At 38.3% G+C, this 16,558-nt stretch overlaps 1 protein-coding gene across 4 annotated transcripts in view; it reads right to left on the reverse strand.

Moving 5' to 3' along the window:
* LOC309880394 (arylsulfatase D-like) overlaps positions 1-16,558 on the reverse strand; it is a 32,150-nt gene that overhangs the window by 7,816 nt on the left and 7,776 nt on the right. For 3 of the 4 annotated variants that reach the window (XM_082765298.1, XM_082765296.1, XM_082765297.1), the window contains 6 exons: positions 15,293-15,716; positions 14,073-14,209; positions 12,740-12,874; positions 11,896-12,058; positions 11,482-11,603; positions 8,339-10,727 (listed from right to left, as the gene is read on the reverse strand). In XM_082765298.1, the coding sequence (XP_082621424.1) occupies positions 10,357-10,727; positions 11,482-11,603; positions 11,896-12,058; positions 12,740-12,874; positions 14,073-14,209; positions 15,293-15,716 (1,352 nt within the window). In that variant the 3' untranslated portion in view covers positions 8,339-10,356. Of the gene's footprint in view, positions 1-8,338; positions 10,728-11,481; positions 11,604-11,895; positions 12,059-12,739; positions 12,875-14,072; positions 14,210-15,292; positions 15,717-16,558 lie in introns of those variants that run through there. The other variant, XR_014317962.1, reaches the window with a different exon arrangement.

The following is a 16,558-nucleotide window of genomic DNA, read 5'->3' on the forward strand; positions in this document are numbered from 1 at the left end:
AGAGAAGCAAGCTGCCTCAGAAACAGAAGTATATTTGCAGGGTAATACACTTTAACTTTCGATAGATGATGCTGTCTCCCTCAAGGTAAGAAATGAAGTCCTTTCCATTAGCAGTGGGTGTGCTGACATTTCGTGGGCTCTCATCATAACCCTGTTCCTGTGCTTTACAAATCAATAATAAGCAGTAAGTTGCAGAGAACAAACCCAACAAGGCAGATGATGGTCTGCCAGCTGATACCAAGCCAGTAAGTAAGGCAAAAGTGAATATAATGAGGCCAATCATCTGATTATAAAACCAGAGCTTCACTCTGAACACTCACATCAATCGTGGAGGGTAAGTCATCTGACAGTTCTTTGCTAAGCTAAAAGGCATTCCATAAAAATAAACAAACTCATCATTTGAAGGGTGATGACAGTGGTCATTGTGGATTTTACAGTAAGCACCTTGATGGTGGCTTCCTGAAAGTACATATATTTTTAATTGTTAAGAAACAATATTTAAAAATCAGCTTCCTCACTGCTAGCCTTTAGATTTTCTTTTCCTTGATAAAGTTCTATCAGAATTGGTGGCTGTCTGCATGGCCCTCTAATGTACGTCACACACAAGAAGGAGATGCAAACCACAATCTCATACAGAATAGCTCTGGTCTTTTTTTAATTCTGCCAGCTTTGAGAAATAGAAAAAATAACCTGTAGTAATCAAAGGATTACATACCACTAATGTATTACCCTCATTGTTTAGAAAGAGATTATGGAATTTAATGGAAAGAAGAAACTGAGGTAACTAATCTGTAAATAGTTTATTACTCTTAGCAATGATTAATAAAAAATAAATAGACTGCCTAATGGGTGTGCTGACTGTTTAAAAAATATATGCCAAACTTGAAGAAAGTCAACTTTGTAACTATCTCATGTGTTTGAATTTTCGAAGTATCCCAGTCTTCTGTTGAAGTTAGTAAAACTCTTCATAAGAAAAAAAAAAAAAGTCCTGTGAAGAATATTGAAGTGTAAAGACAAGAGAAGAACCTTGAAGTACTGATGAGAAAACAATAACTGAAGACAAATCCTGAAAAGCATGACAGAAGTCTGTCTTACCTTTTTTATTATATTACTAGTAATCAAGGATTAAACTTTTTTTTTTTTTTTTTTTTTTTTTTTTTAAATTGCTTAGTCAGCTACAAAGTCATGTTATGATGTGACACTGAACAGAACTTATGTGGCAATGTTGCATGCACTTCAGTATTGCGGTACAGGCAGACACTATGTGATTTTTTTTTTTTCCATATAATTCTGATTTTGACATTTCCAGGTACTGCCATTCCTTTCTTGCACTTGAGATGCTATTTGACAGAAGCTGTCAGTCAAACTTGAGATAGTCATAGAATCATGGAGGTTGGAAAGGCCTCCAAGATCACCTGGTCCAACCATCCTCCTAACACCTATATCACCCACTAAACCATGTCCCTAAGTGCAGACATCACAGATACCAAATTTTATATTCAGAAACAAAAATGTTACTCCATGGGGCCAGACAGGTGCTCAGAATGTTGCATTGTGATCTCCATAGAATAGCACATCCTGAAATATTGAAAACTGTGTATGATCTTGCAGGTGATTTCATGCTGAAGTCAAGTTGAACCTGAGGTCTTGCTCAGGCAGATAGTCACCAGTGTACTGGCTACACTTGATGCCTTGCTCGTGTGGATAGTGACCACAATATTGGCTCAAGCTGGGTGCTAGAGAAACTGACAGACAGACGTCTGGCTCGGGGCCAATGGAGTATGCGCCAAAAAACAATATGTCAATTAGTTCAATGTCTTACCTCTTAAATAGTGAGCAGGCCAAGAGCCCTTTGAGCTCTTCTGCATGGCAGCTGGCTGCACAAGAGGAGCTCAAAGGGACAGGGGTATCTTTCAAGGTCATCCCTTACTCCTCACAGCGATTCCTTGTGGCAACAGATCCAGTAAGTGATTAATAGCTTGCCAAACTTTGTAAACTTCACTAAGATTATATCTTAGATTGATTGTGCACTTCTAATCCTTAGACATAAACCATTTACCATGTCTGGGACTAGAAGTAAATTTAGCCACACCTAGTCTCCTTACCTCTTTGGTTCAAGGAATTTAGAAAGCATAGGGTTCCACTCTGAACCTCATGACTCAACAGGATTCCCCCAATGAGTCTGATTTTGTCCTCTATGCAATAAATAATCAAGTGTACCTTGGCATCTCAAATCTTCAGTTGCTGTCTTATTTACAATTAAGCTTTGTTTGATTACTACATCATATCAATAAATATATTGCTGCTTCTCTCTTAAGACAGAAGTGTATAATTTCATCTGAGACAAGGATCTGCTAGACTGAACAACAAGCCTTCCATTTTGTTCATGTGCTGTCCTGTTTTTTAAAGAAATACATTCAATACAGTTTTTCTCCTGTCTTGCAGGATCCTCATCTTCCCAACACTTTCTGTTCTTATTTCATTGCTAAATGACCCCCAAATATAACAGGAGGAGTCACAAAGATACTGAATTTCTACGTATTCAGTAAAATTCAGAGGTTAAGTAGATAAGAGATCCAAGTTACTCATGCCAAGAAAGGAAATAATAGACTCTAAGTTTCAAGATCTGTTGAAGAATTTCAGAGTTACCAGTTCTGTTCATCTTAGGTTGAATGTTTCTCTTTGCAGAGGTGTGAAAGTAAGGCTGTGAGTCTGAGTCTGACGGTAGTAGAAATCCACATGAGAACAGGACTGGGAAGTGTCCATCAAAGATCAATTTTCCATTCAACAACAGTGAGATTTAGCAAATGAGGTATTTCAAAAAGCACACAAAAGGTTGGGTTGCAGAAAACACTGGCCAGCTGCCTAGTTCTCACCAGCTGATCACAGTGGGAGTTCTCAGCATCGGAGTGGAGGAAAGTCTCTGTTTCACTCCTCCAAGAATTGACAGATTGAAATCATTGCAGCACCAAGCATTAGGGATCTTCTGATAGAGGCATATATGTGTTAGTTGGTTTTCGGAACTGTGAAACAGATTACTGTTTTACAGGATGAACAAAATGGGATATACACCTAACAAAATTGTCCTGCAAGTCACCCATTCTGCCTGGAATTCTGCCAGAGGGGAATGAGTGCAAGTCTGCATGGACATATTTTCTTACCTGGAGGGATAAGTGATTGCACATTTCTGAACATGAATTATTTATTACAGGAAATAATAACCACATTTATTCACTTTTTTTTTTTTTTTTTTTTTTTTTTTTTTTTTTCAACATGTGGGCTTCACTTGTGTCAGCAAGGCAGCAATTAATCCTCTATCCCTTCATGACTCACTATTGAGTGTCCTGCAGAGAGAGAGCAGGGGCCCATTGTAAGGGAGACTCAGAGTTTCCCACAGCTAAAATACAAGCAAAAGATTCAGTAACTTATTTGTGATTTCTCAAAAACTAGTCAGATGCAGGGCCAGGCCCTGATTTCACAGAGTTCAGAGGGAAATAAATGAGGAAAGGAGAGGCAACACAGACCAGGCTGAGGATATATGGGCTATCTCTTGGTTCTTAGATATCTATGTGCACATTTGTTGCAATGGGGAATTTTTTTCTATCTCAATAGCTGTGAGGCTATCCCAGAGCAACGCATCTGTCAATACCTAAACACGTAGCACTCAGCAGAGCTTTGACTGAGCTGATTTTATTTGGCTAAAAAAAGCTTCTCAGGAGCTGTTTATTCAAACTATCATAAATATGCTAAAGCTGTGAGTTGTGCAGGGCAGAAGGCTACTGCAACACAGTGCAAAATCTTTAACACAGGGCAAAATCTTTTTTTATAGGCATTCTTTATCCTTGGAGGCTACTTTTACCAATCCAAATGTAAGTGTTTTGACTAGAATACAAATCTATTTATTTATTTATTTATTTCATGTGACTATTTATTTCTGGTAGCAATTTTGCTGATACACTTTGAACAGCTTCAAAGGATGTTTGCTCCCAGGACCAGTATCCTAGGGTTGCTAACAGCAAACCTGGTGTTACTGACAACAAATATAATCCTGAACAGTATAGAATTTGGGAGCTGTAGTATTCACTGGTGTCGTTTCTATCTAATAATAATGTATTAGTTCATACAAGACATATGATACCCTGTCTTCCCTTAGTGTGTAATTATGGATGATTTGACTCAAGAAGGCCAAATGCTGTGTACATGAGGACCAAGCCTATAAATTTCTGAGGCTAGCAGAAATAATATGATTTATTTTATATATGTGAGGAGTCTGATAAACTTACTTCACAAAGGAGCAAAAGAATGTTTATCTGTCTGTCAAATTTGCTGCTATGATTATTTATTTATTTACTTATTACCTGGCTTTCTTTCTACTACTTAGTTTTATTACAAATTCACAGAAGCCTTTCACTGACTTCCTCTGTTTTAAATGATGTATAAACAATTCCCTTGTACTCCTAAGGACACAAAGATGATAAATACTAAGAGTTCAAACATCGTACCTGAGATTAAGCATTCCTTGCGGGTCTTTCTAAAACAACAAGAAAATCTTATTATAATAAACCAGTTTGTACTACTTGGCCAAATAAAGAAATTGATAACTGGTGGCTGAAAATAATATATAGAGATAAAAATTACACATTCTGTGAGATTAAGCTAAAGGCATAGCCAAAGGAAAAAAATATCACGTGTTTATCATCTCATATGCTCAGGCCAGCATATTAGTCCAAATGTCAACCATATTCATAGTCATTTTTCTATTTGAATAACAAAATGCACTGCCTGCAGCACTGTTGTCTCTGCTCTTCCTCATGACTGCTCCTGTCTCAGTAGGAGATTATCCATCAGGGAGGATGCACTCATTTGTAGTGAGCATGGAGCTGCCTACATTTAGCAGCTCCAAAGGATGTGTTGAGCTCAAAGAGGCAGCTGAAGTCCTGTAGGAGGGACTTCATGGCTACTGGAGTGTCATTTTCTTGGTAATAAATGCTAAAATTCCACCCATTTCCCTTTAGATGTCCTGAAATAACCTCTGGGGAGCTCACCATTACTACTTTGAACATACACATACTTTCAGGATATCTACTGTCTTTAGCTTGAGCTTCCAAGATCAAAATATGCCTCCAGAGGAGTTGGTCCCTTCTTCAACCTGTCTGAGAATGATGCCTGTCTCTCACCATTCCTTCTGGTGGATCACTAGCAGACACTACCTGTCTGCTTTCATTAGACAAAAATAATTAAAATATTTCCTTCTTTTTTGGAAGACACAATTAGGTTTGGACCAATAGCTTATATGTATAGAAGACTGGGATTTGGAAAGACACTTCATACCCTAGGACAGCTGAGAGGACACTAGATACCTACTTAGTTTAATTAATCTTATCCTTTAGATAGGTGTCTTTACAATGTAGATGTTTATGTGTGAACTACATGTTTAAACTATCACTTTAGATGATATAGTCCACAGCAATGCAGTTTACCAAATGCAGATTTTTGTCTTAGGTGACTAGACAGTGCACTAGCTTGTATTTATGTGCTGGAAGGGAGAGTATGTTGAACTAGAAGGTCCCTAGTGTTGAGAATTTCTAATTTGAAGCCTGTAAAACATTTAGACTCAAATAGAGTTCATAGAATCATTGAATAGTTTGGGTTGGAAGGCATCTTAAAGATCATCTAATTCCACCACCCCTTCCATGGGCAAGGACACCTCACACTAGATCAGGTTGCTTAAAGCCTCATCCAACCTGGTCTTGAACACTTCCAGGGATGGGGCATCCGGATCTTTCAGTGCCTCACCACCCTCAGAGTAAAGACTTTCTTGATAATATCTAATCTAAACCTACCCTCTTTTAGTTTAAAGCCATTACCCTTGTTCTGTCACTCCACTCCCTGACAAAGAGTCCCTCCACAGCTTTCCTTCAGGCCCCCTTTAGGTACTGGAAGGCTGCTGTAAGGTATCCCTGGAGCCTTCTCTTCTCCAGGCTGAACAACTCCAACTGCCTCAGCTTGTCTTTGTAAGAGAGGTGCTCCAGTTCTTTGATCATCTTTGGGGCCCTCCTCAGGACTCATTCTAATGTGTCCATGTTCTCTTTTCTGCTGGTGGCCCCAGAGCTGAACACAGTACTCCAGGTGGGGTCTCATAAGAGAAGAGGAGAGGGGGAGAATCACCTCCCTCATCCTGCTGGACATGCTTCTTTTGATGCAGCCCAGGATACTGTTGGCTTTCTGGGCTGCAAGCTCACATTGCTCTTCTCATGTTGTTGTTCTCATCCACCAGCACCCCCAGGTCCTTCTCTTCAGGGTGGCTCTCAATCCATTCTCTGCTCAGCCTGTATTTGTGCTTGGGATTGCCCCGACCCAGATATAGGACTTTGCACTTGGCCTTGTTGAACCTCATGAAGTTTGCACAAGCCTACCTCTCAAGCTTTCACAGGTCCCTCTATCTGGCACCCCTTCCTTCCAGCATGTTAACCGCACCAAACAGCTTCTTGTCATCTGCAAACTTTGAGTGAGGGAGCACTCAATCCCAATGTCCATGTCACCAACAAAGATGTTAAACAGTGTCAGTCCCAATGAATAACACCACCTTTTACTGATCTCCACTTGGACATTGAGCCGTTGACCAGCTCTAGGAGTGCGACTGTCAAGCCAATCCCTTATGCACTGAGTGGTCTGCCCATCATATCCATGTCTCTCCAATTTAGAGACAAGAATATCATGGGGGACAGTATCAAATGCTTTGCACAAGTCCAGGTATATGACCAAGTAGATGATTACTCTTCCCCTATCCACCAATGCTCTAACCACTACACAAAAGGCCACCAGATTTGTTAGGCACAAACTACCCTTATTGAAGCCATGTTGGCTGTCACCAAGTACCTCCTTATTTTCCATCTGCCTTAGCATAGTTTCCAGGAGGATCTGCTCCATGATCTTGCCAGGCACAGAGGTGAGACTGACTGGTTTATAGTTCCCTAGGTCTTTTTCTCCTTTTTAATGGAGCTATTCCCTTTATATAGAGCTATATTAAACATACATAACTTGTACTGAGAGGATCCCTACTTTATGATACTGGTACAACTGAAAAACAATTCCAAGTTTGTCATAAACCCACAGCTGCCTTCACTCCGTGCATCTTTCCAAACAAGTGTTAAATCACCACAGGATGTGCTTTCCAACATCTTGAATGTATGAATGTTACTAAAGAACGGCTGTAGAAAACATGAAGCATCAAATTTCCCTCAATGAAATAAGCACTTTTCTGGAGCATTATGTAGCCTTCTGTGAACAGGAAGCTAAGGAAGGAAGATTTAATTGTTTTAAGAATGTCTGTCTTACTCATCCTCTGCCTACAGGCTTTTTTCATAACTGGATTAAAAGAGCCCAAAAGGACACAGATAATATCATATCAACCACTTTTTGTATACTTTTTACGCACTCGAAATATGTTAGAGCCATAAATTACTGCAATGTGATTTAAACATTGCTAAATCTGAAATTTATTATATCCCATTGCTGTCTTTATTTTTTTTTTTTCTAAGTTTTTGTGGTAAATAGTAATTTTGCTGAATTTACAATACTGACAATGAATGATAAATGTCTTTATAGCCTGAAATTTTCAAAACATTTCAGAGCTATTTATTTAAAAAAGTCATCATCTGAAGAATTTACTCCCAGAATTACGTATGTAAATGGGTTGCTGTCAACTCACAAATGGCCTGAGAACAAAGCACTCAAAAGGAACAATGTGATATTAGAAGACATTAATGAGCTTCTGCATATGGATTCTTTAAATGCCCTGCTTTGCAAGAGTCACTTCAAATACATAAAAGAAAAGAGGAAAAAAAAAAAGAATTTATCTCTGTTCTGTGGATCTGCATGAAAACTATTTAATCTGTGTCTGTGAGTGACCAGAATTAACATGACTGGCAAAACAGTGGTGATAAAGTTATCATAGGAAACTCATTGACTGCCTGCTGGGGTGGTGTCTTTGGAGGATGGTCAATGACTGGGAAAGCCCTGTTGCACCCACTGCTTCACCCTGTCCTAGTGATATTGATTGCAATTAGATTATCGTGTGTTTAGTTACACCTGTGCTGTTTTGCTGTGAAGGCCCTCTTCCTGGAGCGATTGGTAGTGCAAGTTAACCACTACTAAATCCCAACAGAGTCAACACCAGGTGTAAGAGCATGACTATTTGAGAGTCTTTAGTTCCCATATGCTTTGTGCAAATTTATATAGGGCATCTGTAGTATGTTTCCCACACTCTCCATGATCTGCATCATCCATAATGATCAAGGGCCATGAAGTGGTAAAAACCTAGAAAATTCAACTAGTATCTTTAATGACTGGGCAGTCCAGAATCTCCTCAGATAGTCTGTGCTTTGGTGAAAGAACAAGCAAACAGATCTCAATGGGTTCTAATAATGCTAACCTTTCTGAAAGCAGATTTTCATTAACTGTTATGTGCTAAATGAGTTTTATGTTGTCTGCGCCGTATTAACTGGGTATAATTGATCACAGGCAACAGGACTATGCAAAAAAGACCTGAATGCAATGTGTCTTGGGAAGAGCTTCAGGTCAAAAAGTGGCAGAAGTGCAACATTTGAAACTCCTGGGAAGGTACAGCATAATGACTGGTCATGGGCCAATTTTATTGACTTCATGGGCGACCATTTGCTTATAAAACTCCTATAAAGGGAGAGTTGTGGCTGGGGTGACATTGTTATGTAGCTGTTCAACAGCACGTGGAGGAATAAGACTGAAGGGGAAGAGTCACATGTTGGTGCCTAAGAGATGATCCTGAGACTGGAACAAGCAAAGGTTTTGTCCCCCCCAATAAGTGTGCTTTCATGGCCAAACCCCAATGACCAGCACAATGTCTAGTTCAGATGTTTTCCTGTGCCATCTAGCTCCAAACAGATATCCTGCAGTGCTATGAAGTATCCCTGTGCAAGAAAAATTGTTTCAGTTACATGAACAGGTCTTATACCCACATATTTTTAAAGGTGTTAAAAAACTGACAGGATGTAAAATCCCAGATGCTGGACTGGCTTAAGAATGGAAGTGAAGCCTTGGAAAAAGACTGAAAAGATTAATAAATGCTGGCCTTATTGCAGTAAACTGTTATAAAGAAAATACTGGCTATTGAACATGAAAATACCTTTAAATCTATCCAAGAAAAAACAAAAAAACAAACAATGAAATCAAATAAATTCTCGTGAATAACACTGAAGGAGCATCTAGGTGCTCTTCTGGGAGCAACAGTTTGTGAAATGCATCAGGTCGCAGCATGCAATACAACTTTGCTTTTAATCTGTAGGATTTTATTTACTTGCAGATTTCCCATTGGATGAACTGTGGGGAACAAGGGGGAAAATAAAACCAAAATAAGTCCAACATTTATCAAAGGGAAGAAATGGGTCCTAGCCATTGCTCAGGCAGCAAGATAACTTAAGTGACCTGTGCCCAAATGACTAAACTGGTAATCTGTGTTGTGCTTCTGTGACCATGAATGCCACTATGCCCTTGCCAGTGCTGCTTAGGAAGCTCAGTGCAATGGGGTCTTTGGAAAGGGAAAAACTTTTGCTCTTTGTGTTCTCCATCAAAAGAGTCTGACTCCAATCAGAGGAGTCCTGTCATTCTTAAAAAGAATCATTATCTTCATTATCAATCATTATCTTCAATCATAATCACATTTTTAAGCTTTATGCCTCAACTAGACAATTAATCCTCAACCAGGCAGTTAATCCTAATCCAGAAGCCCCAGGCTACCCAGCTGCCATCATTAATGCTGCTGGAGAGACTAACTACATGGAAGGAAGGAATCAACTTATAAAGGAGTTTCTGGGAGGAACTGTAGGTAGAATTATTCTGGAATTATTTGGGAGGCAGGAGGAAAAGTACTCTGCAAAATATTTTATAAGAGTCTGCTATGCGTTGCCAGTAAGTATAAAAAATTAAGGGACATCTCAGTCCCTGAGTGACTTAGAAATTCAGAACAAAGAGAAAACTAAGCTTCTAAATGTACATTCATAAACAACAAAATATAAGTAATATAATTACTGGAACAGCTATAACATTGGCCTGTTTCAGTGCATTTGAAATTCAGTCAGTTGTCAGCAGATGCAAGTTAAAACATGCAGTTCAGATCATACTGTCGTTGTCCCTCCCTGAGAACATCCAGCTTAAAGCCACCTTTACCAAATACTGTGCCATTCACTGGAAAAATTGTCAAATAAAGACTTCATTAAAAACAAAACAAACAAACAAATTAATCAACTCACCAATAAACACCCCCAGAGAAAACATATATGACCTGAAAACTTTGGTTTCAGGAAAATTTGCTTGTTTCCCTTATAGGTCAGCAAGTTCACTATCACCTTCCTTATCACACCAACAGAAAGGGAATGTCCCACAGCAGGGCTGCAGCCATGGCTTCCAGATGACGTTGTACAGGGAGAGCTGCTCTGGTACTGGAGTCAGTGTCCTGCGGTGCTCTTCTATGGCTCTCCCAATCCGCTCTACCACAGTGTCAAAGAGGGGCTCAGTGTCAGCTGACAGAGGTTTGGCTTCAGAAGGGTCTTGTGAGAGGTCAAACAGCAATGGAGGCTCATGCTGGGTCACACCTTCCCCAAAACATGGGCAAAATCCTCTGTCATAACAAGCTCCAGCCCCGAGTGGACGGAATTTTGGGGTCACATAATGAGCCTTCCAGGTGGCTCCACCTGGCAGGAGAGAAAGAAGGCTTTCCGTGATGCTGGTGGTTATCACCAGGTGTGTATCACAGGAGTGAATGTTTTCCTAGAGTTCATTTTTGGGCACTGGGTTGCACTTCAGCTCTATACTCACTAGTTGACATAGTATTGTAATTTCATTTAAATTAAATGCTACAAAATTAAATCAATAATTTGAAATTATTTCTATTTTTTTCTAATTTTCTAGTTTTCCAGCAGATATCACTTATCCCTGATTTTTATTTATTTATTTATTTATTTATTTATTCTATGAAGACATGCAAAAAAGATTTGAGGTTTCCATGGCTTGCTTCCAGGTAGCAGAAGGACAGACAAAAGACTGAGGAAAAGACTGAGACATGAGACAAAAAGGGCATGGACTTCCCAGGCCTAGCATTCAAATAGAGAGGTAGATGAGACCCATCCTGAGTACTAGTATCCTGCCTAGCATGACAGAGCTTGTGTCATGTGCCTGGAAGCTATGAGCAAAAACTTTTTGCCATATAAGTAACGACAATGATAATAAGTTCTTTATCACCTTACACCTGGAATTAGTTGGAAAGCTGCAGTCCGAGAAAAACAAAACAAAAGAAAACAAACCAAAACCAAACCAAACCAAACCAAACCAAACCAAAACAAACAAACAAAAAAACAAAAACAAACAAACAAACAAAAAAAACCATGTTAGATAAATCTACCTTCCTGTAGACTGACCTCAATTCTTCTAAAGGATTCTTGTACTCACTGTCCTTCTGGTGCCACCGCACAGCATGTAAGTGAATGCCACAGTAATGAAACAGGAACTCGTGCTCTGAGTGCTCAGCTCTTCCTTGCAGTAAAGGCATCAGATCCCGGCCATCAATAACCCTAACAGAAAAAAGGGATGCCATCAGATTGGGTTAAGTTGTACGGCACTGTGTTTCCTCTGTACACCCCTGGTTGGAATTGACAGCTTTGAACAAGGAAGAGTTTGTAGAAGACTGCAAGTAGATGCTGAATCTCAAATGAAGGAAGAGGTGACTGAGCTGTGGTAACATTTATGTGTCTAGAAAAGGATCAGGAGTGATAAACAACATGGTAGGCCCTTAGAACTTGTTTCCAAGGTAGGTTTTCTATTGTTTTGGGAGAAAAGGGGGAATAATTACACTTATGTTTGTACCTGTCCTGTGGTACTACCCCTCCAGCCAGATGAGTTACTGTGGGGTAAATGTCCATAAGACTTGTAGGTTCATTGATAACTGTGCCTGCAGGTAACACTCCTGGCCATCTAAGTATCCCTGGGACACGGATTCCTCCTTCCCAGCCTCCCATAGCTTTTCCACCTTTAATCAAAAAAAAAATATTAAAAAAATCATTAAAATATATTTTTTTTAAAAATATATTTCAGTTGAATTATACTGTATTAACATAAAACTATTTTTATCTTCATGAGTCTTCTGTACCCTCTTCATGTTACCACTAACTTCCTTCTCCTCAGCATCACCGATAATGTGTTCACTATATTACCCCATTTGTGACCTTATACTTTTACTCCTTTTTGTTATTTTATAAACACATTGTCCCATTAGAACTCAATGTGGATACAGTTTTCAGATATAAACTGATTACACAGCCAAGTTCTCCTCTCTTTTGCAACCATATAACATACCTGTTGCAGTTAAAACAAAGTCTCAGATGTCAGATGCAGCTAATATTTATATATTATAAGTTACAGCTAATAATTAAGCTAATAATATTTATATAAGTTACACATTCTTAATGAAAATTAACTTGTGATCGGTTGCTTAGTGAGGAAATGACAGCTTGAGAATTATTGCTTAAAAGAACATCTACACATGCTAGGACTGTGTATATTTTTGAATGCATAGTTAATAAGAGACAAAAATGCTTCTCAAGGATAAAAACAGTTAACCCTGAAGCATGCAGTCTTATCTCATTTTTAGAGGTGTTCTGAGTACTTTGCTAGTTGTTGCTGGGTTGTCACCACCCCTGACAGCTCTTACCTCTGTATATTCCATTCCAGCCACCAAGCTGCCTTGTATCTTCTTGTCTTTCCAGCCATCCACCGTGATCAGAGGCAAAGTAAACCAGTGTAGTACTTTTCAAGCCTTCCTTGTCAATAGCATCTAGAACCTGCCCTGTAAACAGGGGAATATATGTGCATTAAAAAAAATAAAAAGTGTAGTTCACACAATATGGGTTTTAGCCTCTGACTTGCAAACATTAAAAAATGTAGGTCTACTCAGTATTTAAAGGAAGAGTTATACAGCACTGAGATTTACAGATGTCATTTCACTGTCTATATAAAAGCGCACAAAAAAAGACATGCCCTAAACCCTTCATGCAAGAACTACACCAGAAGTCTCTAGCCTCTATTTTAAAGGAGTGGTGTGCTGTAAAAATATGGAAAGAAATCTTTATTGAAGGTTCCCAGAAAGTAAGATTCTGCATAAGTGATGGCCACAGAGAAAAATGAGAAAAAATGTCTTATACATTTATCTTATAATTTTCTAGACCTTGGCTAGTATTTACATCAAGTTACTGGTAGCATTTAACATATATTAACAATGTAAATCTTTTTTTTTTTTTTTTTCTTGATCTGATTCTGCCTTTTTAAGTATGTCTGCAGTGTGCAAGTGTTTGAAAGATAGGTATGAAAAACTATTCTTTCTGTACATATACACCTGATTCTTATTCCTTTTACAAATTTAACTACTTTTCCTACTGCATGGTTGGATAATAAAAAATATTCTCCTTCTCCTTGAAAAAAACAGGTTCAAAAATTACTTGAATCTAATTTCTGGAAACATCAATTAACATTTATGAACACCTCTCGATTAGTGAGTGGACTGAAAAATATTCAGTACTCTGCTGAATTCATCAGTCACAGAAAAATAGCCTGCTGTCTTACACATGGAACTACTTTACTTATCAGTTTTATCACCTTCTTATATGTCCTGCTTAGAAGCAGATAAGACATGAACAGAAGAGGCTGAAATTACATGATCTGGAATAAATAAAGAAAGTTAAATAGTTCTTAGTTCATGTAGTATTTACGAAGAGAAGCAGATGGTTATCTTGAGAGCAGCCAAGGGGACATGGTTATAACTGGTAAACACTAGACAAAAAAATAGATTCACTTGGTCCAAAACTAGAGAAAATAAAAAGCCAACAGTGTAAACAGTGCTCATACAAGGCTGATGTTATGACTTTTTTTTTCCTTCTTGCTTTTAATTCTCTTCCTTGTTTTTTGAATGAATAACCACTGCATTTTTATTGCATATTCACACCTAGGCATTAGCTAGAGAGACACTCTTATTTGCTATGGCCACTTACCCACCATCCAGTCCATCTCCTCTACATTGTCTCCATACAAACCATGGCTGCTCTTCCCAATAAACTTCTCTGTGGTGAGGAGAGGGGTGTGGGAGTGTAAAAAGGAAAGAAAGAGGAGGAATGGCTTGTGCTTATTTCTAAAAAACAGAAATCAACGCTTTGTTACTAGGAGGAGAGTTCTCAATACATATAGAGGTCAATAATAATGGAAAACGGTATTACGATTTACATATGTATTTCAGCAACCACTTCAGAACTATGTTACTTTTTAAGGTATTAAAATCCAGTGATTAGGATCTGTCTGATAAAATAATGTTTGATTCTCTTTTTTCTCTGAATCATACATAGAAAAGTTTCATATTGAAGCTCCACTTTCATCTCTTGTAAACCATCACCATGCTACTGAAATGAAGACAGTGAGTTCATTGCCTGTCAGTGGCTCCCCACGTCAGTCCATACAATAACGTTAATCCACAGCTCTTCTTATCTTTCCCTTGCCCATACACACATTTCTGCCACAAGCTGTTGTTATCTTTTAAAGTTTCACTTTTGGACTCACGGAATGGAATTGAATAGAATGGAATAGAATAGAATAGAATAGAATAGAATAGAACAGAACAGAACAGAACAGAACAGAATAGTTCTGATCCTACAATGATGAGAAAGTCCAACTGCCTGACCACTTTGGGGCTAACCAAAAGTTAAGTCATATTATTAAGGGCATTATCCAATGTCTCTTGAACACTGACAGACATAGAAATATGCATTTCCTCAAAATAGCCTATGAACATTCAATCTAATATGTGGAAATTTGGAAAGGTTATCCACTTCAATGAAGCTAGGAATAACAGATGTCTTTAAGAGGCAGTTAATTTATGGCTTAATACTGTAGTGCCATTATTAGCATTATTAGTAATTAATAGGCATAATACTATTTATATTATTCTTTACAGTTATAGAAATTACAGTTTGCCCAGAGAAGCCATGGATGCCGCATCACTGGAAGTATTCAAGGCCAGGCTGGATGGGGCTTTGGACAACCTGGTCTGGTGGGAGATGTCCCTGCCCATTGGAGGGGGTTGGAACTGGGTGGGATTTAAGTCCCTTCCAACCCAAACCATTCCGTGATTCTAAGATTCTACAAAGACTTTACATGGGAAAATGCTGTTGAAAGATATGCAAGAACCAGAATAAATGTGATCAAAGGAAATTTAGTTTACCTTTCAATAAATGCAATGGACTCTCTCAAGATAAGTGATGTAGTCCTTTCTGTCACCATTGGCTGCTCAGTAATTTCATGGTTTCTCATCATAATGCAGTTCCAGTATCTCACAAATCCATAGCTTGAGAACCATGACACAAAGAACAGGAGACTAAACCCAGCAAGGCAGGTTAGTGTTTTCCAGCGGACTGGAATCAAGCCAGTGATTCTACCTAGGGCAGCAGTGAGTGTAAAAAGGCAAATCATCTGAGTGTAAAGCCAGAGTTTCCTTCTGAAGACTCTGTCCATCTCTGGTGCTTCTGTTGTTTGGCAGTCACTTATTAGCGTAAAAGGCATTCCATAAAAATAATCAAACCCATGGTTCAAAGGGTGATGACAGTGGTCGTTGCGGGATTCACAGTTAACACCTTGATGCCACTTCCCTGAAAATATGCATTATTAAAACATAGAGTTAATATTTACAAATGAACTTTTTCTCATTAATAACATTTCTCAAAAAATGTTTTCTTTTACTACTTCTTCATCCTACAGATACATACTGATTAGGTACCAATAAAATGGGGTATATCTTATAATTGGTGAAAGTTAACCACTACAATTTATGAATTCCCACCAGAGTTATTTCCACCACCCAGTTAGGGTGCTCTGTATTCATGCCTTGTAGCTTTGATCAAATGCAACAAAGTCTGAACTATAAAGGCAACAAGAAATAGGGAAGACCTTGGGTTTTTAGAACTTTGTAAAATGTATGGCTTTCCTGGAGACCTGTCAGGTATGAAATAGGAGGAAGGAGTCCTTTTGTAAGCATGGGTAAAAATAACACTGTTCTTTTGTCTCTTTAACTTTAAGATGCTATGGATTTATCTAATTAATTAATTATTTATTTATTTTTCCTGGAAGTTTTGGATGACCTAATGGCAGTCCTATGGCAACACTCAGTGATGTGTTAGTGACAGCTATGAAAGTGCAATTAATTAGCTTGCATCTCAACAGTGAGTTTGCCAGCCAAACTGTCAGATCCAGAATAATTTGAGCTCAGGAGATCAAGATTTGTCATGAAATTACACATATGTAAGTAACTTTGCTGATAATAATATCTCCATATTTTGGATGAGAATAGAAAGTTTTGTTTTATAAATATTTTGTTGCCATTTATTTGTATTTAGTCAAGTTTTAAATCATCAAAGACTTTTTTTTTTTTTTAATTTAAATAATAAAGTCTTCATATATCAAAAGGAACACCTCATGGCTGTTTGCAATTGCA

Source organism: Aythya marila (genome assembly GCF_965140915.1).
Source record: "Aythya marila genome assembly, chromosome: 1".
Classification (NCBI taxonomy): domain Eukaryota; kingdom Metazoa; phylum Chordata; class Aves; order Anseriformes; family Anatidae; genus Aythya; species Aythya marila.